We start from the raw sequence: 26,056 nt of genomic DNA, 5'->3' as shown, positions 1-26,056 counted from the left end.
TAAAGAAAGATTCTAAAAGATTTGCTTTGTATACTAAGAATAAAAGGCCAGCTAGCAAAAGAATAGGTTCTCCTTGAGAATCTGTGTAGTAAGCCATATGTGCATGGGTGAGCTGTTAAATTAATATTGTTCATCTGTATTTACTGCAGAGAAGGGCAAGAAACCTGGCGAGTTTAGGGGAGAAAACAGTGATGTTCACATTGTGAAGGAGGAGATTTTGGAGGTGAAATGCATAAAATTCGCTAAATCTCCAGAGTCTGGTCAAGTATATTGTAGGACGTCAGTGGAAGCAAGAGATTGCTGGGGCTGTGGCAGGGATTTTTTATATGTCTTAGCTGCAGGTGAGGTACTGGAAGATAGCTAATATTGTGCCTTTATTTAAGATGGCCAGCAGAGATAAGCCAGAGAACTACCTCAGTGGTGGGAGTCCTTGGAAGGGACTCAAAAGAGAATGGATTTATTTTCATTTAGAAAGGCAGAGACTGATTAGGGATAGTCAACATGGGAAATCATGCTGTGCATGGAAAATTACATCCTACAAATTTGATTTGAGTATTTTGAAAGGGTGACCAAGAAGATTGAACGGGGCAGGGTTTTAGACATTATCAACACGGACTTTGACGAGGTCTTTGACAGGGTCCTGCATGGTAAACTGGTCCGGAAGGTTGCGATCCAGCATAGTTTGAAGCAGAAGAGGCTAGTGGAGGGTTATTTTTCAGATTGGAGGCCTGACCAGTGGTGTGACACAGAGATCAGTGCTGGGTCCACTGATGTTTGTCACATATACTGATATGGATTAAGAATGTTGGTGGCATGATTAGAAAGTTTGCAGATGGCTCTAGTTAGTGAAACAGTGGACAGTGAAGAATGTTGTTGATGTTTACAACAAATATAACTGTGAAAGTGGGAACAAGGAACAGCAGATGGAATTTAACTCAGACAAGTATGAAGTGATATATTTTGAGAAGATAAACCAGGGCAGAATATATAGTGAATGGCAGGGCCCCGGGGAGTGTGTTTGAACGGAGACCTTAAGAAACAAGGGCATAAACCTCTGAAAGTGGCAATACAGAAGTACAGAGTTGAAGGTTGCACATGATATGCATGCCTTCCTCAGTTAAGGCATCAGGAACCAGAATTGGGATATCATGTTACAATTACAAAAAAAGATTGGTTAGCCCATATGTGGCCCACTGTGTGCAGTTCCAGTCGCCACACGACAGGAAAGGTGTGAATAGGTGTGAAGGGTATAGGAAAGATTCACAAGGATGTTGCCTGGATTGGTGGTTTGAGTTACAAGGAGAGATTGGGTGTGTTTACCACAGAACAAAGAAGGTTAAGATGATATGAGAGTGAGAGATATAATTATGAGAACCAAGATAGGGTAGACAGCCAGAGTTTGCTTTTCATGATGGGGATGTGTAAAACTAGACAGTAAGGGTTCAGGGTGACAGGAGGGAGGTTTAAAGGGGATCAGAGGAGTACATTTTTAAAGAAAAGTTGGCATCTGGAATGAGCTGCCAGAGGAGATGGTAAGGGGAGGAACTGTAACAACATTCAAGACACAACTGGTCAGGTGCTTGAATGAGCAAGGCAGAGGGATATGAAATTACTGATCAAGAACCTGTCAATCTCTACAACCATCTGTGGCAATGATTTCAATTTTCTTTCAGTATTATTTTCTTTCAATTATCAAGTAATTTTCTTTCATTATTCAAACGGATCAATATAATCAGCTAAAGTTTCATTAAACATTTTTAATAGTAATTAATTATTGCTAACTGCCTGATGGCTCACAGTTGGATAGAATTTATTCTTCAAGAGATAAGTACTGTTATAGAGCCCCGAAAAATGAAAAAAAAACAATGGCTTAGTATTTTTTAATTCTACATTCCTTACAAATGAGGAAATGTTATGGAAATCACGTTAAAGTTTTCCAACAAATCGAATGTCTGCAAAAAACTGAGTAGCTTATTTACTAATGTTTAAAAATGGAGAAATGGGATTTTGTTGCTTTAATTATCTTCATAGTTAACTCGTGTAGGTTTTCATATAAGATACACCAAGAAATACTATATTTACACAAACACAAAGAAACATAGCACTGAACAGCATACCTAGTACAGCTTTATTTAGCTTCATTTTACCAAGAAGATCTTCCAAAGTCCTTGTCACCGCAGGAGCTTGAAATTCATCTTCATTAACTTTTTCGCCTTTGTTGACTGGAACCCAAAATGTGTACGTTATTAGATCTGCTATGTGTTACGTACATGAAAAACATAGCCAAGATGAACTCAAGCTCATGATAATGCTCTTTAAATATTACAGACAATACTATTTAAAAATCAAATTTAATGCTCTAAAGTCTGCATGACCAAGTCTTACATTTTCATACTTTTGGATCACAATTTAGAAACAGCAGAATATAAAAAATCCTATTACTCGCTACTTCTACATTAATTTAAACAGCCATACATTCAAAACGTTCTTAATTAGTAAATCATTTGAACATTGTACATCAGCAATGCTCCCCCCCCCCCCCCCTCCCCTTCACCATTTATTTTCTTCCCCCATAAAATCATGAACTCCTTGCCGGGTTAAAATTCTCTGGGTGATCTCTGACATCTTGCCTATCAATTCAAGAGGAATAATGTCTAAAATTTATTTAGCAGACTTTTCATTCAGACATACTTTCAATACTACGCACATATGCAGATGTAATGGGTTAAGTAATCCTATGTACCATTAACCACATTATTCAATGAATTTCATCAAGGTTTCTTTTCCACCAGGTCACTCAGAGAACATCGAAGAGTACAGCAAAGGAACAGGCCTTTCGCCGCCAATGTTTGCACCGAACATGATGCCAAGTTAAACTGATCTCCATTATCTTCTATTCCTTCGAGAACCACACCTTACCACGTTTTTCATTCTCCTTCAAAATTACACGTTCCTTCACTTTCAGCCTTGGCTCAGTGTTAATACTTTTACTCCCATATCGAGTTAAATTTCCAGAGTACTTAATCCTGGTGCTCAAAGAGTAAGAGAAGTTACACCAATAATCCATGTGCTATCTTGGGTATATCCAAAAGTCTGAAGAATGGTCCTGACCCAAAACACCACCTATCCATTCTCACCACAGATGCTGCCTGACCTACTGAGCTCCTCAGGCACTTTGTTTTTTGCTCAGGCCTTGTGTTGGATTGGAGATCATATCCATATTGATGGGGATATATGGCCAGCTAAATAGAATAATTTTTATATAACTTACTTCAATGATTTTAATTTCCAAGAACTTCAATGAGTTGTTAATTAAGTTTTAATTTCTCTTCTAATTTTTTTTACACAAATCAAAGTAGTTTTTCAATGTCTGAAAGTCAGACATTCGAAAAACTATTTAAAATAGTAAAATAGAATAGAAACAAAGAAAATAGATGCGGGGGTAGGCCATTCGACCCTTTGAGCCATTCACCAGACAATAGAAATAGTTGGCCATTCGGCCCTTCGAGCCAGCACTGCCATCAATATGATCATGGCTGATCATCAAAAATCAGTACCCCATTCCTGCTTTTCCCCCATATCCCTTGATTCCATTAGCCCTAAGAGCTAAATCTAACTCTCTCTTGAAAACATCCAGTGAATTGGCCTCCACTGCCGTCTGTGGCAGAGAATTCTACAGATTCACAACTCTCTGAGTGACAAGGTTTTTCCTCATCTCAGTCCTAAACCTTACCCTTTATTCTTAAACTGTGACCCCTGGTTCTGGACTCCTCCAACATCAGGAACATTTTTCCTGCATCTAGCCTGTTCAATCCTTTAAGAATTTTATATGTTTCTATAGGATCCCCTCTCATCCTTCTAAATTATAAAGCCCAGTCGACCCATTCTTTCATCATATGTCAGATCAACCATCCCGGGAATTAACTTGGTGAACCTCCGCTGAACTCCCTCAATAGCAAGAATGTCCATCCTCAAATTAGATCAGTTATCTGAATGTATTCACATTTGTCTTCTGTGGTATGCCACAGGAGCAATACGAGTTATATCAAGTTTAATCATTTAAGTAGATTTTTTTGATATACTATTACAAAAGTACAATCAAATAAGAAAAATAATAACTGAAAATATATATATATTTCTAGATTAGGAATAAAATACGCTTCAAAAAGTTGTCAATATCAGACTTCTAAAGTGTTGCCAATGATGGTAAATTTAAAAACTAACAAGAGACTTATCTCTTGCTGTAATTTCTGACCATCTTCTGATATTGTTTTGGTAAATTTCTAATCACATCTAGCTGTTCAATTTTAAAGGCCAGTGAAATAGGAATAAAATAGGGTTTTTTTCAGATTGTAAAGATTTTTAGCAGCTAAAATTATATTTTTATAGTACCATGTAATGTGTAAAACTTGTTAATTTTTTTTAAATTCCAAAAATAATCGAGAAAACAATAGGTGAGGCAAAAAAGAAGGAATAGTTGAGTGTTAATAATTTTTGTTCTTTTTTTCACCCAACACTTTTTTTGATAATGATATGGAAGCAGGACTTTTGTCAAAGGTTAAATTAATGTCAAATATACATTCCCTGTCCGGCCGAGTTACTTCAGCATTTTGTGTCGCATCTTCGGTGTAAATCAACATTTGTAGTTCATTCCTACACATTTATTTATTTATTGTTCATATAGATGTTGAGGCATATTGTCTGTTTCATGGGAAAAGATAATGACACTTCCTAAATGGTTACAAACAACCTACCTGTGAAAGAGGAATTCATCATGGACTGGGAGTGTCAAGCTTAAGACCGCTCAAGTATATGTATGATTTTGCACGAATGCAGGTAGCGAAAGCACAGCAATGGCTATCTTTCGCTGATTGATTGACCTGGTTAATGTTCAATCCATTAGGACATTTGGTTACAAGGTTATCTGGAACTGAATGGGAAGAATCACAGCACCTGGGTTTACTCTGCCAAATCTCTTCAATGAGTAAAGCCGGTTGGTGACTCATCCATCATGCTATGGACCTGCCTGGCAAAAGGATTGAATACTTAATCTACCAAAGAGGATCTACTAAGTTTCAATCTCTTATCACCAAGCATGTCATCTGAACAAATTCATGCTCAAAAGATGTTTACTAGCTCTTCTTCCTTCCTCATTAGGTAGTCATTAATGTAAAGTCAAGCGAATGTATGAGCCCTTGTTCGATTGACAAGTGCTGAGAACTCTTTTTGAGCCACTGTGAATTGCACAATTCAAAATATGCTGTAGAGGTTGTTTTCTACCTCTTCAGGCGCAATACCTTGTTGGCTTTGGAAACTGCTCAGAGAAACATAATTGTGTTCCATGATGATGTTGATGCTTGCAAAATGGTTTGCTGCGGAAATTGATGTGATCACCTTTTTTGTTTATAACAGCAACTTTCCTCACACGCTGAGAGAATGCTGTGAATGCAGTAACGGTGGCAGCAACTTAGAAATTCTAAGCTATGCCAAACATGACATTGCATCCAACACTCAAAAGGGACGCACACCAGGAATCCAGCTTCAATGAAATCTAAACCATTTGATATTTTATGTTTCTTCTTAAGTTCACTTGAGAAAACATTGTGAACATCAGAAACCCAAATAAGTTTAGTTTTAACCACATGAAGCCGAAGACCAAAGTGCTGACCTTAATGCCTTCATTTATAGAAATACCCTATTTCTTAAATCCGCGTGCATTTCCTTTGTCTAAGCCAACTGCAGTACATCATATGTTGAATTGGGCCATAAAAACTCAAGCTCAAGAAACAGAGGTTGTGGAGGTGTTTGTTTGAAAGTGTATTATGCATTTGTTCGCATGGTATATGCGAGAGCAGATGGGATGTTATTTTATGATTCAAATGAGAAATATTATCAAACATGTGGTATGCTGCCACCACGGTCCCAACTAGATACCACACCAAACAAGGAAACTGATCAATGGAAAGTTTCATGAAACTATCCAAGATAACTTTTCTCAGACATTGTGTTCATTTTACCATGCAATGGGTGTTCAACTTAGAAACAAGAAACACAACATATTTTGTTCAGCTATATTTGTCGGAATTCAACTATGATCTACACAAAAAAATTAATCAATATTTTAGAAATATATTCAGATTACAAGGCAAATTGATTACACTCTAAACCTGCACAATATATAAAGTTAGCAATAATATTTCAAGGTGTGAGCAGGATTTGAATGCATCTTAGCAAGTTTAGCAAAGCTGAGCAATACATTTTGTAAACTAAAAATATCATACTCCAGATGATAATTTTTTCTTTTGCAGAAGAGGACTTTACGATTATGAATTTATTTTTGAAGATTCGAATTAAATATTTTGTAAAGTTCCCACTAAAATAAATAGTTTGACAAATGTTTAATAATTTACAGATTTATAAATGTACAATAAAATTAATTTATTTAGGGTACTTTCCTAAACTACAATTTTTTTTAAATTAGAAAAAAATCCCCTCAATATTTTAAAGCATAGATTCAGTGTAGCTCAAAACACACACTGAAACAACAAAATCCAACCAGCACAATTGTCCAAGTGACAGAAGAATAGTTCACTCTTCTAGAAATTAGGATACAGATTTAGTTCCAAGTGATTTTTAAATTGAAAGAATACAGCATTAATTCTAAAAAACTGTGATCATATTTTACCTATTTTTGCTACTGCTGAAAACAGGAAACAACAACATAGATTCAGCATAATTTTCCTCACTAATACCTATCCTCCGTTAGACCTATTTGTTTAGTTACTCCAGTTTGCTTTTGGAATGCAGCATCTCTTTTAGTAATATTTTTTAAAAGGAATTTTAATCTACCTAAGAAATATTGGGAAAAATTTCTCTACCAAAGGGCACGATAACAAAAAATAATGCATAACAATCCTGGCTGGATCGGGCATAGTTGTGCTTCACAGTTCAAAAACTATTTATTCACCAAAATATTAAAAGCTCTGAAATGCCCATGATTGTTGTTTTTACTGCATGGCATCCCCCCTATGCCTTGATGGGCTGCCCAAAAGATCACAAATACTTTTCCTAATTTTTACTTAATTCCTTCATAAATTTAATTGCCACTGAGAGGTAAAAAAAAAGAGACATTATAATATAACCATAACTTTCATTACGGGGAAGTTCATGGTGTTGCTTCTCATGTGCAGTAATGTGGACAGTGAATGCGGACAGGATTAGACGATGTGTCATCCCTTTGATAGCAGCATGCTCTGTCATGAATAAACAATACTGAATGCTATTTCAATCAGATATACAGTGTTTCTGAGACAAAATTTGAGTAGAGATAACATGAGGAAGACAACCTAGTCACGCATTAATGTTTCCCTGGCTCAAATGACAGGCAAGAGAATATTTCCATTAAGCATACCACCTTGTTTTTATTTATCAAAGGTCAGGAGCAATTCAAAACTGAGATACCCTCAAATAGTTGTGTATTGGAAGCAATGTGCCAGTATGAGTGGAGAGCAATGTTAAAGCATTGTTTTTCATTTTAGCAATTTCAAGAATTGACCACGCAGAATTTGGGGGAAATAAAATGTCTGCACTCTTTCAGACTTGTGCAATAAAATTAGAAGTCCAAATTATTGTGTTTTTTTGCTGGTCTATCACTTTCTTAGAACTGTTAAAATAAAACTTAAAAATCACATTAGTTATAATAAACAGCAATAGTTGAAACTAAGCCTCAAAACATTATGAAGATTTTACATGTGTAATATCTGTAGAGATGGGAACAGGAGCCAAAAGGAATCCTGTGATACTTACCATTCAACTTTAAGGCTGCTTCAATCTGCCATAATGATGTTTGGAGAGAATCAACCAGGAAAGGGAACAGAAAATGTTAGCGAAATTGTTTCTGTTGGGACATAAAACTGAAATATTTCATTATAAATGCTCCTTTTGTAAATTTTGATCTGAGGGCCAACATTTTGTTACTTTTTTAAGTTAAAAAAACCTTGTGGCTGCTCAATACAAAAGCAAAAATATAAAGACAGTGAACATACAGCCAAATGCATAGACCAAATGGACATTAAAGACCTTGTGCAGAAAAGGCTGGTAGTTATGGCTACAAACTAGGAATCAATTCGTTGCAATGCTTCTACACTATTTAATATAAATCAATACTGTTTTGTGAAAGTGACCATTTTGTGATCCAAATTGCAATTAATTAAAAAGTTGCTGCCAAACACAATTGTAGCTGGGAACTTTCTGATCTTGCAAAAATATGAAAAGTGTCCTTTCAGAATAAATATTTTCTATTTCAGGGCATTTAGTTTTTCTTCAACAGTATAATTTGAAAATGTTGAAATGTTCTGCATATTTACAAATTATTTTATGACAAATTATTGACTACATAATTGTAAGTCTCCGTCATTATTAAAGGTTCTGGAATCATTTGTACCAAAGGTTGCTTTTTCATGAAAACAAATGTAGACATATTTAATTGAAATGCTCATGCCAATATCTGAACCTTTCAGAAGACAATTATTTTTAGTATTGCATATGTGCATATCAGTCAGTTACCAGGATAATCATGCATATGATGTTTCCTCAAAGAAAAATAAAGAGCATGATATTAATTAAAAGTCAACATAATTTAATTTCACTTTGAGTGTTGCAATTTTCCATCTTCTTACAACATAGGAAGCCTCTTCAGTCCACTAATTCCAGGGTGACGAATAGAGCAATCACATTTGCCCATTAATTTCCCCTGCGACCTGTTCTGCACACACACAACATAGAACAGGACAGCACAGGATCAGATCCTTGTAAGTAAATGTAGATGGTTTGGTTAATCGAGGTCTGATAGAAGTATGTAAAATCATAAGAGGCATAGAGAGGGTACACAGTCAGAACCATTTTTCCAAGGTGGAAATGTCAAGGACCATGGGAAAAAAGGTCTATGCCTCTCACAATTTTACATACTTCTTTCAGATCTCCACTAACCAAACCATCTAATTTACATTTACTTCCAAGTAGTTAAATATATCACAAACAGGGGTCCCAGCACAGATCCCTGCAGAACTATTGTTCAAAGACTCAGAGCCAGAATGACATCCTTTCACGACAACCCTCTGCTTTCTATGAGTAAGCCAGTTCTGAATCCACATGACCAAGTCACTATGTATCCAATGTATCTTAATCTTCTGGATCAGCCTACAGCGAAGGAATTATTATATGCCTTACGAAAATCTATGTAGACAACATCCACATTCCTACCCTCATCGATCAAAAAACTCAATCAAGTTCATAAGACATAGCCTGCTATGGATAAGGCTATTCCGATTGCCCCTTTTTAGCCCATTTTCTTCCAAATGAGAGCAAATTCTACCGCAAAGAATCCTCTCCAGTAGCTTCCCAACCACTGCCGTGAGGCTCACTGGCCAATAATTTCATGGATTATCTCTACCTTCCTTCTGGAACAACTTTGGCTACTCCCCAGTTCTCTCCTGTGGCTAGTGAAGGAAAAAAACATCTTTGTCAAGATCCATGCAATCTCCTCTCTTGCCTCTCAATAACTAAGGAATGATCCCATTAGGCCTTGTTGATGTCCACCTTAATGCTTCACGAGCCCCAATCTCCCCAACTTCTTGATCTCAAACTGCCTTTGCATTTCAGTATTCCCCACACTGATCTCACTGTTCTCCATCTTCTCCTTGATGAATACAGATGTTTATTATTCATTGAGTACCTCATGTAAATCTTCTCACACCAAGCATAAATTCCCTCCTTTATCCTTAAGCGGTCTTACCTTCTCCTTGCTTACCCTCATGTTTAATGTATGTATACAAAGCCGTGGGATTTTCTTTAAACCAATTGACATTCCCATCAACATCCCCCAGGTTCTCCCACTCACCTTTCTATTTGGAATAATTTACAGTGGCCAATAATTTATTATCCTACATGTCTTTGGGATATTTGAAGAAATCTGCTTAATCATAGGAAAAACCTGCAAAATCCAGAGGGCAGCACTAAACAGGGTCACTGTAAGGCAGCAGCTCCACCAGCTGCATCACAGTGCAGACGCAATTAAATCCTGAACCAACAAATTTGATTATTACAAGTTCCACAAAATTCTCGTAATACATTTTGTACGAGGGTTGTGTGCTTGAAAAGCCGCAAGCAAATAAAAAATTAAACATATATGCGACTAAGCTGTCCACTATAAATTTGAGCTCATTATTCCAAAATTACTAGCATATAAATCAAGCTTAAAGGAACAAACGCCTTATTTCTGAAATGTACAAATTAACATGCATAAAACATTAGGTGCCTGTACATACTCCACTGCCATCACAAATAGCTCTCTCACTAGCAAAGCCCATTTGCCTCTCACTCAGCTGAGAGACAAAATTTAAATCGAAAGTCACAGCAGAGATTATTTCCATCATATTATTTACAGTCTTTATCACTTCAGAATAAGCAAGCCACAAATATGATAGCTATGGGAGCATCTACAGACTCAATAGGGGACCTTCAATTAGAATTTGATAGGTTTGCATTAAAGTGATCATTATCAAAAATAAATTTGGTTTAGAAATTGGCTGTAAGGAAAATAATAGATATCGATTGACAGAATGTGTGATTCACCACCCGTGAGGTGTGCTCTCTACCTTCATTGATTTGAATGAAGGGACAGAATTTTATATTCAAGGTGAAAAAACCTTAAATTAGAAAGGAGAGCAAGTAGCACAAGAGAGCATTGATAGACTTACCATAACAAATGAACAAAAAGCAAAGTGTTGGAGAAACCCAGGGGTCAGGCAGCATCTATGATGGGAAATGGATAGATAACATCTCAGCAAGGAGGGGGGATGGAGGCAGGGGCATTCTTCGATCCAAAAATGTCATTTGTTCCTTTCCCTCCACAGATGCTGCCTGAGCTGCTGAGTTTCTCCACTACTTTGTTTTTTGCTCAAGATTCCAGAATCTGCAGTCTCTTACAAGAAATGGAATTCAATGTTAGCAAAGGGGTGATCTTCCTTTTGTACACAAAAAAATATATAGATTAATATTAAACTAGAGAAAATGAAAGCATTTTGGATCCAAATAAATGTATAAAAATCTATGGATATAATTAATTTCTTAAAATTCGTAAGGAGAGGTTACACAGTAATGATGAAGAAATGCTTCAATTTTCCTGAGCCATGGTCAGACTCTACCTGGAGTAATGTGTTCAATTTTAGGAGTGCACCTTTGGAAAAGGCGTAAAAATGATTCACTTGAATGGTTGGTTCCAATATCATTAAGTCAGTTGGTCTAAATTTGGCTTTTATTCCCTTGAAAATGGAAGATTGACCTGAGAGTCACACAATGTTAAACTCAAAGACAAGCAACTTTGTTGGTTAATTGGACTAGTATGGTAGGGAGTGGCTGTGAAAGTGCGATAACATAGAAACAAATGTGAATAGTCGATCGATAGTCGGCTTGGAGTCGGTGAGCCGAAGGGTCTGTTTCCATGCTGTATCTTTTAATTCAATCAATGAATTTGATACAACACATGCATATTAATTTCTTCCACTGAAGAAATCAAGGTTATAGAACATAGAACATTACAGCACAAGAAAAGGCCCTTCGGCCACAATATCCATGCCAAACATGATGCCAAGACTAATTCTTATCTGCTTGCACTGAAACCATATCCCTCTATTTCCTGCAAATGTACGTGCCTATCCAAAACTCCCTTAAATGTCACGCAGTATTGTGGATTTATTTAACATTTAACCTTTTCTTACTTTGCTGATATGACTTCATTGCATTTAAATAATAATGCAGCATTAAATAATTTAGAGTCAGGTAAGATGGACCAACTTTCAAACTACGCCGATCAGCCAAAACATTATGACCTGATGAGCCAAAATATTATGACCACCTGCCTAATCTGCTGTTGGTCCTCTGTGTGCAGCCCCGTACGCAGCAGGATGCGATGCACTTTGTATTGTGACACATTCCTCCCGTGACCACCATTAAAAGTTTCTGTGACGTGCCACATTAGACCGTCTGTCGGTTCGGACCAGACGGGGTTAGCCTTCGTTGCCCTCGCGCATCGATGAGCCTTGGGCGCCCAACACCCTGTCGCCGGTTTGTGGTTTGTCCCTCCTCGGACCACTGTCAGTAGGTACTCACCACTGCTGACAGGGAGCACCCCACAAGCCTTGCCGTTTCAGAGATGCTCTGACCCAGTCGTCTGGCCATAACAATTTGGCCCTTGTCAAAGTCGCTCAGGTCTTTACTCCTGCCCATTTCTCCTGCGTCCAACACATCAACTTCAAGAACTGACTGTTCACTTGCTGCCTAATATATCCCACCCCTTGACAGGTGCCATTGTAACAAGATAACCAATGTTATTCACTTCACCTGTCAATGATCATAAAGTTTTGGCTGATCAGTGTATGTTCCAACATCAGTGCGACTTTGCAGCTTAAAATTTATGAACGAAAAATATTATTAGTATGCCATAAGGTGTGAATATTTCCACTAGGAACTTTTACTTAAAGGTCCAAAAAATAAAGTTCATCTACTTTCACCATGAAATGAATGCAATAGACTAACCTACCATAAAGGTATCATTGACTTAGCAAGATAAACCATCTGAAGGATAATGCACAGGATTTTGGTACCTCCGAAATACATTTTTCAGACGACAAATTCTGATTTCATCCTCGTTAAGTCAAAATGCCAAGTAGTTTTGTTGAGAATACTAACTCTCAAGAGTGTGAAATCATTCTGTACACTGCATAATAAGGCCAGTTTAATTAAATTTAAAAAGATCTTCAATCTGCGGAAGGATTTTGGTGAAAATGGCAAATCCGTATTCACTTTTGTTTCAGAATAAAAATGGGATTAGTACCTGGATTACTAGAATTTTCATACAAATTGAAAAATAAAATGTTTGACAAATTTTCCACAAAAATAAATGTGAGCTACCATATTTTGATTTTCCACAGGAAAGTCTCTGCCATTGTTGTCAAGATTATTGACATTCAACGTTTTAACTTTCTTGTAGTTAACAGATGCAAAACTATCAGCACTGAGCAAAGTATTTTCTGTCAATAAATATATATATCATCGTTTCCAAGACTGGTTGTTGCGCATGTCAAAGAAAATCCAGCCGTCGTGGAGAGAGTCCAGAAGCTCCTCTTCTTTTCTTCCATCCTATGATCCATAATGTATAGAAAGTGCAATGGTCAATCCACGAAGATCTTCACATATGCTTTTATCACCACTCCTTGATCAACCATCTAAAAGGCACATCAAGGAGCAGGGTGATAACTCCCTCAGTGGATTCCTACTTCTGCTGACAATTCAAGAAGATTGGCAAAAACTGATGTGTGTAGGAAGTCTGAGAGTGAGTATCTGTTAAAATGGTATTTAAATCTTGGTGGTTACGTTGTTTTTTGGCAACCATAGTGCAATCCATTCAGACCTTTAAATCGATTGTGATATTGATGGCAAAGCAACCAGTCCAGCTTTCAATGGTATAACCATTTTTTCCTGGCCATTCATATGCACCAAAAGGTGTAATGGTGCACCAAGAAAAACGTGTATTGCAGGTTTACAAAATATAAAATAACAGCAATGATTTGCAATCTTTTTAAACTTGGGAATTAGGTGACAATGTTGAAACATACTCTCAAGAGTAACACTGTGGACTGCAATCATTAAAAAAAGTAAATTTCCATGTAAATTAGTAAAATTCACAATCATGTTTAAACAGGTTGTTTTCATTTGAATAACCAACAGTGGTTAAACAAACATTAAAAAAATATAAAGTTATTGTTGGTTAAAATTTAACTATCAGCAAGCTCCATTTAGGTAACGAACAGCGATGCCATAATAAAATTTACTAAAGTTTACTGCAATGACTGTCATGAAAGAATGTCACAGGAAAACAAAGCTTCCAACATTTAGTCTTAATGTGAGCAAAAGAAGCAAAAATCAATCCACAAATACAATCCAGTACAACACGGTGATCTTATTCTTAACTTTTAATATTCAGCATGATGAATAATAATTTTCATTTTACTTAGTTCTGTACCAGAGATTTCTTCAATAAACGATTCTAATGAATTAGTTATCTGAAAGCAGAAACTTTAATACTTGTAGTACTAAACAGGTTTGTCTTGGAAAATTATAAAAAGTTAAAGGAAAACAGATTATACAGAATTCTGTTGATCAACTTCAATAAAAATCCAAGCAGAAACCTGAGATTTATATTAAACTTCAAGATTTATATAATGCAGCAATTTAGTTTTGCACTCTGAGTACAATGAAACCTCAACCGTGCCTCATTGACAAAAACCTACCGCCAGTTCAGTAGCACATATTTGAGTCTTAAGTGCTGCTACTCTATTAAGAGTTGTTCATCCAAATGTTAATGGCTCCAACAAGTCATCTCTGTTGGTTGCTAACCCAATCATGAACAAGTGCTTTCCATTCACACAATAATTGTCGTGTTTTTGGTGCCATCTTGTACCCTTCAAGTGCAAACCTTTCAAAAATATTAGTCTTAACTTGCCCATAATACTCATAATATTTATACATAAACAGTGGGACATTAATTATTCATATAATTACTTGGTTAATTCTTAATATTGAATTGTAAGCAGAATGGCTGGGGTTGCAGTGCTATCCGAGAAAATTATTCCAGTGCTATCCGATTTCTTTAGATTAATATAATTTTAATTAATAGTGAACTGAAGGAAAGCATTCTGATAAGTGTAAACAGGACACTTGCTATCAATTTCTGATTTCAACCCAAGATTGATTTTCCAATCTGAATGGAAGGTTTTATCGTTAGCAGATATCCCAGCAACTGCAATTGGTCTTAAGATCTATTGCAACCCCAGCCACTCTGCTTACAATTCAATATTAAGAATTAACCAAGTAATTATATGAATAATTAATGTCCCACTGTTTATGTATAAATATTATGAGTATTATGGGCAAGTTAAGACTCTAATATTTTTGAAAGGTTTGCACTTGAAGGGTACAAGATGGCACCAAAAACACGACAATTATTGTGTACTGACTCTTATTCTTACAATGATTGTACTTATGTGTAGTAAGATTGTCACTGAATGGTATGCAAAAATGAATTTCACTATACTTAAGTACACATGACAATAAAGTGCCATTGACCATTAATATATTTCTCTTTTTTCCAAGAAGGAATTCAGTGCTGGAATAAAGGAGTAAACTGGTCACATCACAAAGAATGATTAATATACACATGATTTTTTTCTTACCTTTTTATGTTTAAAGCCAAGGAAATGCATTTGCAGATTCAGGGCAGAGGTGCAAAATACTTTACAAATCTAGAATTAAAATATGTTTTTAAATTATCAAAATTATTATTGAAAATTAAAATATTTAAGCATGAAAAATGTCAATGAATTACACGAAAAGCATCTACACTTGAGCATTGGGTTTGACCACATTTTTGAATAAAATAACTAAATATTATCCATTACTGCAAAGTTAATAATAGACATTGCTATATTAGGGGTCTTTTAAATAAAAATAGACTGCGCATTAAACAACTTGCATTTGATAACAATCTTAAAATAACAAAACATCAAAGGGACTTTATGGGACCATCATCAAACAACATTTTATATTAACCACATATTAGAGATAGTAAAGATATTGATTTTTATAGAGTATTTTAATTGGTTAAAAAACAAAGTGGGCAAGAGAAGAGATTTAGAAAAGAATTGTAGAGCTCAGGCCTTGGTAAGCTGGGGTATAACTGCCTATGGAATGAACAAATACATTTAAAACCCATCCATGTTCTCCTGAGATGCTGTCTGACATGCTACTCCAGCACTCTGTGTTTTCTTTTGTAAACCAGTATCTGCAGTTCCTTGTTACTACACTTAAATCCAACATGAGTTAACAATCTTGATAAGTCTTCATGCAAGTATTGACACTGATATCAAAGATTTGCTGGACCTCATGTTTATGAAGGGTTTAAAAGCAAAGTAACCATCCTAATTGCATCTAGATTGGTTATTGTTTCTTAGGCTGCAAAACAAATTTCCCAAGAAACCTCTGTAAACAGGGCTCCTAACTCTCTCCCAGCCAGTGGTGTGTTCTGCTCAGAGCCTTTACAATTTCTTCCTTGGCTTCTTTTGAGAGAATGTGATACATTTTATCCCAACGATTTATCTATTTTTGAAGATGCTAGACTCCTAATATTTACAATGTTTAACATATTAACAATCAATGTTTCACGCTCTTCCTCCTTAATGTTATTGTCTACAATACCCACTGTACTGGGACAAAAATAAGCACTCTTTGGAATCATATCCATGTTTTACACCTGCACTCCCGGATTATCATTTTGGTTTCTTTTTTTTCCCTTTATAATCTTCTTTCCTGTCACTTATTTACAAAACATCTTGGATTTTTCTTGGTTTTAGCTAAAATCCCAACTTTCCATTTTTTCTTCATTTCACCCCAACATGTTCTGAACACTTTAAAGTCTTTGTTCAGTTCTCTCTGTTAATCATTTACTTTATTTTCCTTTGCTTTATTTGACTATGCATGCATGTCTACACCCAAAGAGATTGAGGTATCTTAATCTAGGAGTTTGGTTGTTAAGGGAAAGACAATTAAAAATACAGTGGGAATTAGTCCCAATATTATTATCATATATCATAATATTACCAAGTTAATCTGAACACAGGCTATTACAATGTTGGAAGGATACTGCAATCACTTCAATATTACACAGAACATACACCTAGATGAACATATTTAGAAACTGAAATAATTCACAATAACTGTACTGTTCATTTCAATTGATGAACAAGCCTGATGTAACCCTAAAATATTGCAATACAAAATGTAGCAGATCAAAACAATGCAGAAAATATGTGTAATCTTTTATCAAGAGATATACTACTTACATCACACCAAAACATCATCACCGATTTACCCTCTTTAGTAGCCCGAGTCCTATCACTTGCAGGAGGCCCAATGCTCACAGTAGACACATCTCTGTTTGCTGGGAATTGATCTTTATCCCTCACACTTGTTTTCGCAGCTGCAGTGTTTTGAGAGTTATTTATACTGTTTATCGTTTCAGCACTCAAACATTTTTTATCCCCAACTGGCTCAGATTTAACTTTTGCTGCCACTGGAGCATTTAACTTTACATTTGCAATACTTTTAGTTTGGAATTTGGTTTTGGAGGGTGCATTCTCAGCCTTAGCTTGGCCTGGAGTATTTATTGCTCGTGCTTTAGTTAATGTGCCGGAACCTCTTTTGATTGTAAATTTTCTCTTTTTTTCTGTAGAAGTTGGGGATTTTGTTCCTGCAAGCAGACCGGCTCTTCCAATCGTCGGCTGTGATTCCATTTCACACACGGCACCTTTAGCTTTAACTTTTTTAATATCATGGGTCACAGGTTGATCTTGGCTTGTGCCACTGTTAGTGTCATCTTTTTCATCATTATAAATTTGACCTTGGCCTGATTCACACTGAACCTCACCTTGTCCCACCTTATCAGCCTGATCCTGCTCTTGTTTTTTCTCACTCTGAGCTTCATCTTGTCCATTGGTGGAATGATTTTCAACTTTATCCAAATCGCACAGATCTTTATTTTTTGTATTGGTAAGTTCATTTTCAACTTGCTCCAAATCACTGTAAGCTTTATCTTGTCCACAACCGGCAACCTGATATTCAGCTTGGCTCAACTCATTCAGAGTTTCATCTTTTTGGCCAAAAGTAGGTTGATCCACAACTTGACTTGATTCACTCAGAGCTTTGGTATGTTCACAACAGGTGGATCGACCTTGAACATCACCTGGTATACTTAGAACTTCATCTCGTACATCTCTGTTTATTTGTTCTTGAATATGGTTTGCCTCACTCCGAGCTTCACCTTGTCCATCATCAGAAGCTTGAAATTGGATTTGCACAATCTCACTCTTAGCCATATCGCTTTCACCATTATTATTTTGAGGTTGGATTTCATCCACATTATTCCCAACTGTGTCTTCCACACTAGTATCATCCTCAATATGCACCTGGTCCATAGCTTGATCACTTGTTGCATTGTTAGCTTCAGTTTGGGCTTTATCTATGTTACGCTCACTCTCCTGTTGTCCATTACCACTAGCTTGAGCTTGGTGATGACCCGAAATAGCCTTTACTTCATTTTGCCCATTCAGGAACTGAGTTTGGACTTGGCTTTCAAGGTTCTCAAAACGTTCACTATAATCTTGATGTTGCGGGTCAGGTGAATCTTTATTTGTAATCTCTTTTTCATTATCATTAGTTGGCTCTTCACTTGCATCATTCTTAAATGCGTCTCCTTCTTTGAGTGCATGGACAATTTCATCGGCATCACTCATGTTTCAATGGTAAACCTATAACATAAATTAAAAGGATTTTTTTAAATGGGGACGTTTAAAGTACAACTCAGTCAAATTCTGATACGACTATTCCAAAGCATTAACTCTGGAGAAAAAAATACAAGCGGGTCATTGTTTATGTTGTGGGTGTGGAGAAGGTCGCCTTCGTAGCGGCTTTTCTTTATAATTTCTTGGTGTGATTTAAATTGCAGGGAGGTCGGATCGGGGTCACGCAAGACCCAGGGGGGAAAGGATGGGCGGTTTAATGTGGTCGGCCAACAGTGCGCAGCAAGGCAAGGATCCGGGATCCAGCAGTGCAGTACCTGCCTTTTTCACCCCTTCGATCTCCGCCACACGGTAACGCAAAGTGTGTACTGGTTTAAACCGAAGAGAGACACAAAATGCTGGAGTAACTCAACGGGACAGGCAGCATCCCTTCCTGAAGAGAGGGAATGGGCGGCGACGTATCGGGCCGAGACCCTTCTTCAGACTTAACGCAAAAAAGCCAGGCTGCGTAACGCTTCCTCGCTCTCGCCGCCGGTGAGGAATAATCCCGCGATCACCGACCCGCCGCCGCCAAGACCAAGGCCAAGGCCAAGACCAAGACCGACCAACACCAGGAGCGACCAAGAACAAGCCGACAAATCCCCCAACCGTCACTCCGGGGAATCACGAAGCCTCTTCCGCTCCCCTCCTCTCCCCCCGACCGTCACTTCCTCCTCAGTGATGCCGACAAAAGCCTCTCGGCGGAGGGAAGAACTGCAGGCGCTGATTTAAACCACAGGCAGACACAAAAAGGCAACTGATGATAAAAGCCTTTCTGTCCTGGGCCTCCTTGATCAGCCATGATCACATTGAATGGCGGTGCTGGCTCGAATGGGCCTACACAACGACCTGCTTCTCGCCATCGACACCGGCGACTGTGCAATCCTGCTCCTTCTCGACCTCAGCGCAGCGTTCGATACAGTGGACCACACCATCCTTATTGACCGTCTCCGGTACGCGGTTGGCATTGATGGCACTGCCCTGAGCTGGTTCGCTTCGTACCTCAAAGATAGGAGTTTCGCCATCAACATAGGCAGTTATTCCTCTGCTCCAGCTAGCCTCTCCTGCGGAGTTCCACAAGGCTCCATCCTAGGCCCCATTCTCTTCTCTCTATACATGCTCCCCCTTGGCCAAATCATTCAAAGGCACGGCATTTCTTTCCACTGCTATGCCGATGACACTCAGCTTTACCTCCCCCTGAAACCCAACAACCAGTCAAATTTAAACAGCCTCTTACACTGCCTTGAGGACATAAAATGTTGGATGGCACAGAACTTCCTCCAATTAAATGAGAGCAAGTCTGAGGTCATCCTATTCGCCCCCCCCCCCCCCCCCGACTCCATCAAATCGATAACAGGCAGTCTTGGAAGTCTATCCTGCCTAGTCAAACCGCATGTCAAAAACCTCGGCATGATATTTGACTCTGCATTAAAATTTGATAAGCAAGTCAACGCTGTGGTAAAAGCCAGCTTCTTTCAACTTCGAACCATAGCTAAAATCAAACCTTTCCTCCAATTCGACGACACAGAAAAAATCATTCACGCTTTCATTTCCTCCCGCCTAGACTACTGCAACTCCCTATACACTGGGATCAGCCAATCTTCCCTGTCCCGCCTGCAACTGGTCCAAAACGCCGCAGCGAGACTCCTGACGGGTACCCGTAAAAGGGACCACATCACCCCGATTCTGGCCTCTCTTCACTGGCTCCCTGTACGGTACAGAATCAACTTCAAGCTCCTCCTATTCACGTATAAAGCCATAAATGGACATTCCCCCCCCTGCATCAAAAATCTTCTAACCCCCCTCTCTAACTCCAGGTCCCTCAAGTCGGCCGACTTGGGGCTACTCACTATCCCGCGGTCTAGGCTTAAGCTCAGGGGTGACCGCGCTTTTGCGGTTGCAGCTCCTAGACTGTGGAACAGCATCCCTCTCCCCATCAGAACTGCCCCCTCCATCGACTCCTTTAAGTCCAGGCTCAAAACCTATTTCTACTCCCTAGCGTTTGAGGCTCATTGAGGAGGCGCTGTGAACTGTTTGCGTGCTACTGTATGTTTCTTTTTTTTTCCTTAGTACCTAATCAGATGTACAGCACTTTGGTCAACGTGGGTTGTTTTTAAATGTGCTATACAAATAAAATTGACTTGACTTGACTACTCCTGCACCTATTGTCTACTGTCCTCCACTGTCAGAATGAGGCCAACGGCAAATTGGAGGAACAGCACCTCGTATTTCATTTGAGCAGCTTACACCCCAACTGGTATGAATATAGATTTCTCTAACTTCAAATAACCCTATCTGGCATTTCCATCTCTCCATCCTTCCTCCTCCTAGTTCCATGGTCCTGATTAATGTTACTGATTGCGTGCTTGGTTGTGATCCCCCTGCCAACATTCGACATTTCCTCGATCTGTTTGCTGTGATCTGTCGTTCTCACACCTTACCCTTCCACATCTCTAAATTCCCACTGCCCTGACTCTCAGTCTGAAGAAGGGTCTCGACCTGAAACGTCACCTATTCCTTTTCTCCAAAGGTGCTGCCTGTCCTGAGTTACTCCAACATTGTGTCTATTTCTGACAAAAGTATTTCATGCCAGCCAACAGAAGTGAGAACTGTTTGCTGCCATAAGGTGGAGTATGTACAGTAAAGGGATGATTTTTTAAAATCCTGTAATTTTGTTTTAGTTATTTGGGGGTTCTAATTTCTTTGAGAATAATTATTTAGATAGATACTTTATTATCATGTGACAAGTCACAGTGAAATCCTTTGCTTTGCAGATCATTCCTGCACCTTCGGAGTTAATACAAAATTACCCAAGATATATAGAAAAACAAAGAACTGCAGATGCTGTTTATACCAAAGATAGAGCAAAGTGGTGGAGTAACTCAGTTGGTTAGGCATCAAATCTGGAGAAAAAGGATGGGTGACGTTTCGGGTCTGGTCCCTTCTTCAGACTGAAGGGGGAGTGGAGGGGGGGTGAGGACCTGGAGACGAGAATGACCAGGCCAATCATGAACCTGCAGTTTGGAATGAACCTGTAGGCGAGATTCCCTGAGACATCTCGCTCTGCTGGGAGATCAACAAGTTTTGTGCAGACCAAAGAGCATCTTTCACTGAGTTGATAATCTTCCAGCAGCACTTGATGTCCGTCTCCGAATGTGTCCCTGGGAACAGTCCATAAATCAGTCTACTCTGTTACGAAGCTGTTTGGGATAAACCGTGACAAGGACACTTGCATTATTCTCCAGATTCTATTCGCAAATCCACTGTGAAAAAGGTGAGCAACTGTCTCCTCTCCATAACAAGGGCAGCATGCACTGGTAGTAAGATTCCGTAGGTGCAGGAAGGATCTGACTTGGAGGGGCCCCCTCATCGCCAGCCAAATGAGGTCTTGGTGCTTGTTAGTGAATTCTAGCGATGAAACATTTTGCCAGACAAGCTGAGCAGTCTGCTCAGGGAACCAAGCCACAGGATCCCGTTTTCTCACAATGCCTGGAGGATGTTCCGTGCTTGATGAACGTAGTCAAAGGTGTTGGTCTGCAAGAACCTTTCCACGAAGGACAGATAGTGCAGCAATGTCCAGCTAACTGATACGTTGTGCGTCATCTGTGCGAGGCCCATCCTTCGCAACACCAGGAAAATGTAGAACCTCAACAGGTAGTGACACTTGGTGCCCACCTGCTCTGACTCTCCTGGCAGTGCCATCCAGGCACCCACTGCTCTCTATGTAAAACACATGCCCCACGCATCTCCTTTCAACTTTCCCCCTCTCACCTTAAACCTATGCCAACTTGTATGTGACATCTTTACCCTCGATAAAAGTATTTGACTATCTTTGCTTTTCAACCTGATCTAGGACACAAAGCTTACATATTGTCCCTGTGACTGCCTGGGTTTCCTCTGGATGCACCAGTTTGCTTCCACATCCGAATACCTGAGGTTTGTAGGATGACTGACCACTGAAAATTGTGTTGGTGAGTGGCAAAAGCTGGGGGAAGTTGCTGAAAATTTGGGAGGAATATATAAAAAGGAATTAATGTAGAATCAGTGGAAATGGGTGGATGATAATCAACAGAGGCCTATTAGGCCAAAGGACCTGTTTCTATGCTGCATCACTTTATAACTCTATACACATATGGGAAATAACAGCAGGCTTTGGTGATTACCTGGCTTTGGTGAAGAGGGAAAACAGCAATAAGTTTAGTTAAGTTTAGTTTATTGTAACGTGCACCAAGGTACAGTGAAAAGTTTTTGGTGCATGCTAACCAGTCAGCGGATAGACTGTACGTGATTACAATCGAACTATCCAGTGTACAGATACATGATAAGGGGAATAATGATTAGTGCAAGATAAATTCCAGTAAAGTCAATAGACAATAGGTGCAGGAGGAGGCCATTCGGCCCTTCGAGCCAGCACCACCATTCAATGTGATCATGGCTGATCATTCTCAATCAATACCCCGTTCCTGCCTTCTCCCCATACCCCCTGACTCTGCTATCCTTAAGAGCTCTATCTTGCTCTCTCTTTAATGCATTCAGAGAATTGGCCTCCACTGCCTTCTGAGGCAGAGAATTCCACAGATTCACAACTCTCTGACTGAAAAAGTTTTTCCTCATCTCAGTTCTAAATGGCCTACCCCTGATTGAATTAACATTTTGTTCAAGATGGCCGCGCCGTTGTGTTTGGCTGCCTGCCACTGTATGTTTCTTTTTTTTCCTGGTCAGATGTGCAGCACTTTGGTCAACGTGGGTTGTTTTTAAATGTGCTATACAAATAAATTGACTTGACTTATTCTTAAACTGTGGCCCCTTGTTCTGGACTCCCCCAACATTGGGAACATGTTTCCTGCCTCGAACGTGTCCAACCCCTTAATAATCTTATACGTTTCGATAAGATCTCCTCTCATCTTTCTAAATTCCAGTGTATACAAGCCTAGCCGTTCCAGTCTTTCAACATATGACAGTCCCGCCATTCTGGGAATTAACCTAGTAAACCTACGCTGCACGCCCTCAATAGCAAGAATATCCTTCCTCAAATTTGGAGACCAAAACTGCACACAGTACTCCAGGTGCGGTCTCACTAGGGCCCTGTTCAACTGCAGAAGGACCTCTTTGCTCCTATACTCAACTCCTCTTGTTATGAAGGCCAACATTCCATTGGCTTTCTTCACTGCCTGCTGTACCTGCATGCTTCCTTTCAGTGACTGATGCACTAGGACACCCAGATCTCGTTGTACGTCCCGTTCCTAACTTGACACCATTCAGATAATACTCTGCCTTCCTATTCTTACCACCAAAGTGGATAACCTCACACTTATCCACATTAAACTGCATCTGCCATGCATCCGCCCACTCACACAACCTGTCCAAATCACCCTCAACCTCATAGCATCTTCCTCACAGTTCACACTACCACCCAGCTTTGTATCATCTGCAAATTTGCTAATGGTAATTTTAATCCCTTCATCCAAGTCATTAATGTATATTGTAAATAGCTGCGGTCCCAGCACCGAGCCTTGCGGTACCCCACTAGTTACTGCCTGCCATTCTGAAAGGGACCCATTTATCCCCACTCTTTCCTTTCTGTCTGTCAACCAATTTTCTATCCATGTCCGTACCCTACCTCCAATACCATGTGCTCTAATATTGCCCACTAATCTCCTATGTGGAACCTTGTCAAAGGCTTTCCGAAAGTCAAGGTACACCACATCCACCGGCTCTCCCCTGTCAATTTTCCTAGTTACATCCTCAAAGAATTCCAGAAGATTAGTCAAGCATGATTTCCCCATCATAAATCCATGCTGACTCGGAACGATCCTGTTACTACTATCCAAATGCTCTGCAATTTCGTCTTTTATAATTGACTCCAGCATCTCCCCCACCACTGATGTCAGACTAACTGGTCTATAATTTCCCGTTTTCTCTCTCCCTCCTTTCTTAAAAAGTGGGACAACATTAGCTACCCCACCAATCCACAGGAACTGATCCTGAATCTATAGAACATTGGAAAATGATCACCAATACGTTCACAATTTCCAGCGCCACCTCCTTAAGTACTCTGGGATGCAGACCATCAAGCCCTGGGGATTTATCAGCCTTCAGTCCCATCAGTCTACCCAACACCATTTCCTGCCTAATGTGGATTTCCTTCAGTTCCTTCGTCACCCTAGGATCTCTGGCCACTAGAACATCTGGGAGATTGCTTGTATCTTCCTTAGTGAAGACAGATCCAAAGTACCGGTTCTACTCGTCTGCCATTTCCTTGTTCCCCATAATAAATTCCCCCGCTTCTGTCTTCAAGGGACCCACATTTGCCTTGACTATTTTTTTCATCTTTACATACCTAAAAAAGCTTTTACTATCCTCCTTTATATTATTGGCTAGTTTACCCTCGTACCTCATCTTTTCTCCCCGTATTGCCTTCTTAGTCATCTTCTGTTGCTCTTTAAGAGTCCCAATCCTCTGGCTTCCCACTCTTCTTTGCTTTGTTGTACTTTTTATTTTTATGCTGTCCTTGACTTCCCTTGTCAGCCTCTTACTCCCCTTGGAATCTTTCCTCCTCTCGGGGATAAATTGATCCTGCAACTTCTGCATTATTCCCAGGAATACCTGCCATTGCTGTTCCACTGTCTTCCCTGCTAGGACCTCCTTCCAGTCAATTCTGGCTAGCTCCTGCCTCATGCCTCTGTAATCCCCTTTGCTATATTGTAATACTGACACTTCCGATTTTCCCTTCTCCCTCTCAATTTGTAGATCTGATTAAAGTCTGATTAAAGATAGTCTGAGGGTCTCCAAGGAGCTAGATAGTAACTTAGGACCACTTTCTAAACATAGCACAAAAAGTAAGGAAATTTGTGTTTGGTAGATTATTTCTTTGTTGTAACAATGCTTCTTGGCAATAAATCTTATACCGTTGGAAAGCCTGTTTATTTCCCTTTTAAATGGTGCCACATTTGTAAGGAACATGCATTTGTGGGATGAGCAGCAGAGCTGAGTATATGGGTTGCACCCATGAAAAATTTGCCAAATCTTCTCTGCCAATGCCAAACAGCTTATTCTGCTGTTGCTATTGACTCTTGTTTTGAGCTTCTGGTACCCCCAGGTGCTGACAAGAATGGGATGCCATCCCACAACAGTGTGTGACCAGGCTGGTGACCAGCATGAGGAGGAGGTGCCAGGCTGTTATGGCTGTGTATGGTTCTTCCACACGCTACTGTGGCTCCTGTTTATTAAATGAATAAATTGTTAAATTGCCAATATGTCTTGTTTCTTCAGACTTCAATCATCCAATCCACCAAACAACACCGAACAAGAGTCAATGGCAGAATAAGCTGTTTGGCATTGGCAGAGATTTGGCAAATTTTTCATGGGCGCAACCCATATACTCAGCTCTGCTGCTCATCCCACAAATGCATGTTCCTTACAAATGTGGCACCATTTAAAAGGGAAATAAACAGGCTTTCCAACGGTATAAGATTTATTGCCAAGAAGCATTGTTACAACAAAGAAATAATCTACCAAACACAAATTTCCTTACTTTTTGTGCTGTTTAGTTGTTGATAGGATGATTCAGTTGCAGCTGATAAGTAACTGTCCCTGAATCTGGAGAT

The 26,056-nt window shown here is 39.1% G+C and overlaps 1 protein-coding gene across 2 annotated transcripts in view; it reads right to left on the bottom strand.

Moving 5' to 3' along the window:
* Positions 1-19,087, bottom strand: part of LOC144606855 (uncharacterized) — a 52,991-nt gene extending 33,904 nt beyond the window's left edge. Inside the window, exons 1-5 of one of the 2 annotated variants that reach the window (XM_078423290.1) lie at positions 18,728-19,087; positions 16,956-18,419; positions 15,291-15,359; positions 7,807-7,831; positions 2,118-2,222 (exon numbers count right to left, since the gene is read on the bottom strand). In XM_078423290.1, coding sequence (XP_078279416.1) covers positions 2,118-2,222; positions 7,807-7,831; positions 15,291-15,359; positions 16,956-18,404 — 1,648 coding nt within the window. In that variant the 5' untranslated portion in view covers positions 18,405-18,419; positions 18,728-19,087. The remainder of the gene's footprint in view (positions 1-2,117; positions 2,223-7,806; positions 7,832-15,290; positions 15,360-16,955; positions 18,420-18,727) is intronic. The other variant, XM_078423280.1, reaches the window with a different exon arrangement.
* Positions 19,088-26,056: the final 6,969 nt, after the last annotated feature.

Source organism: Rhinoraja longicauda, chromosome 2, assembly GCF_053455715.1.
Source record: "Rhinoraja longicauda isolate Sanriku21f chromosome 2, sRhiLon1.1, whole genome shotgun sequence".
Lineage (NCBI taxonomy): Eukaryota > Metazoa > Chordata > Chondrichthyes > Rajiformes > Arhynchobatidae > Rhinoraja > Rhinoraja longicauda.
Note: the sequence above shows the minus strand (reverse complement) of the source record. Positions and strands in the feature narration are given on the sequence as shown.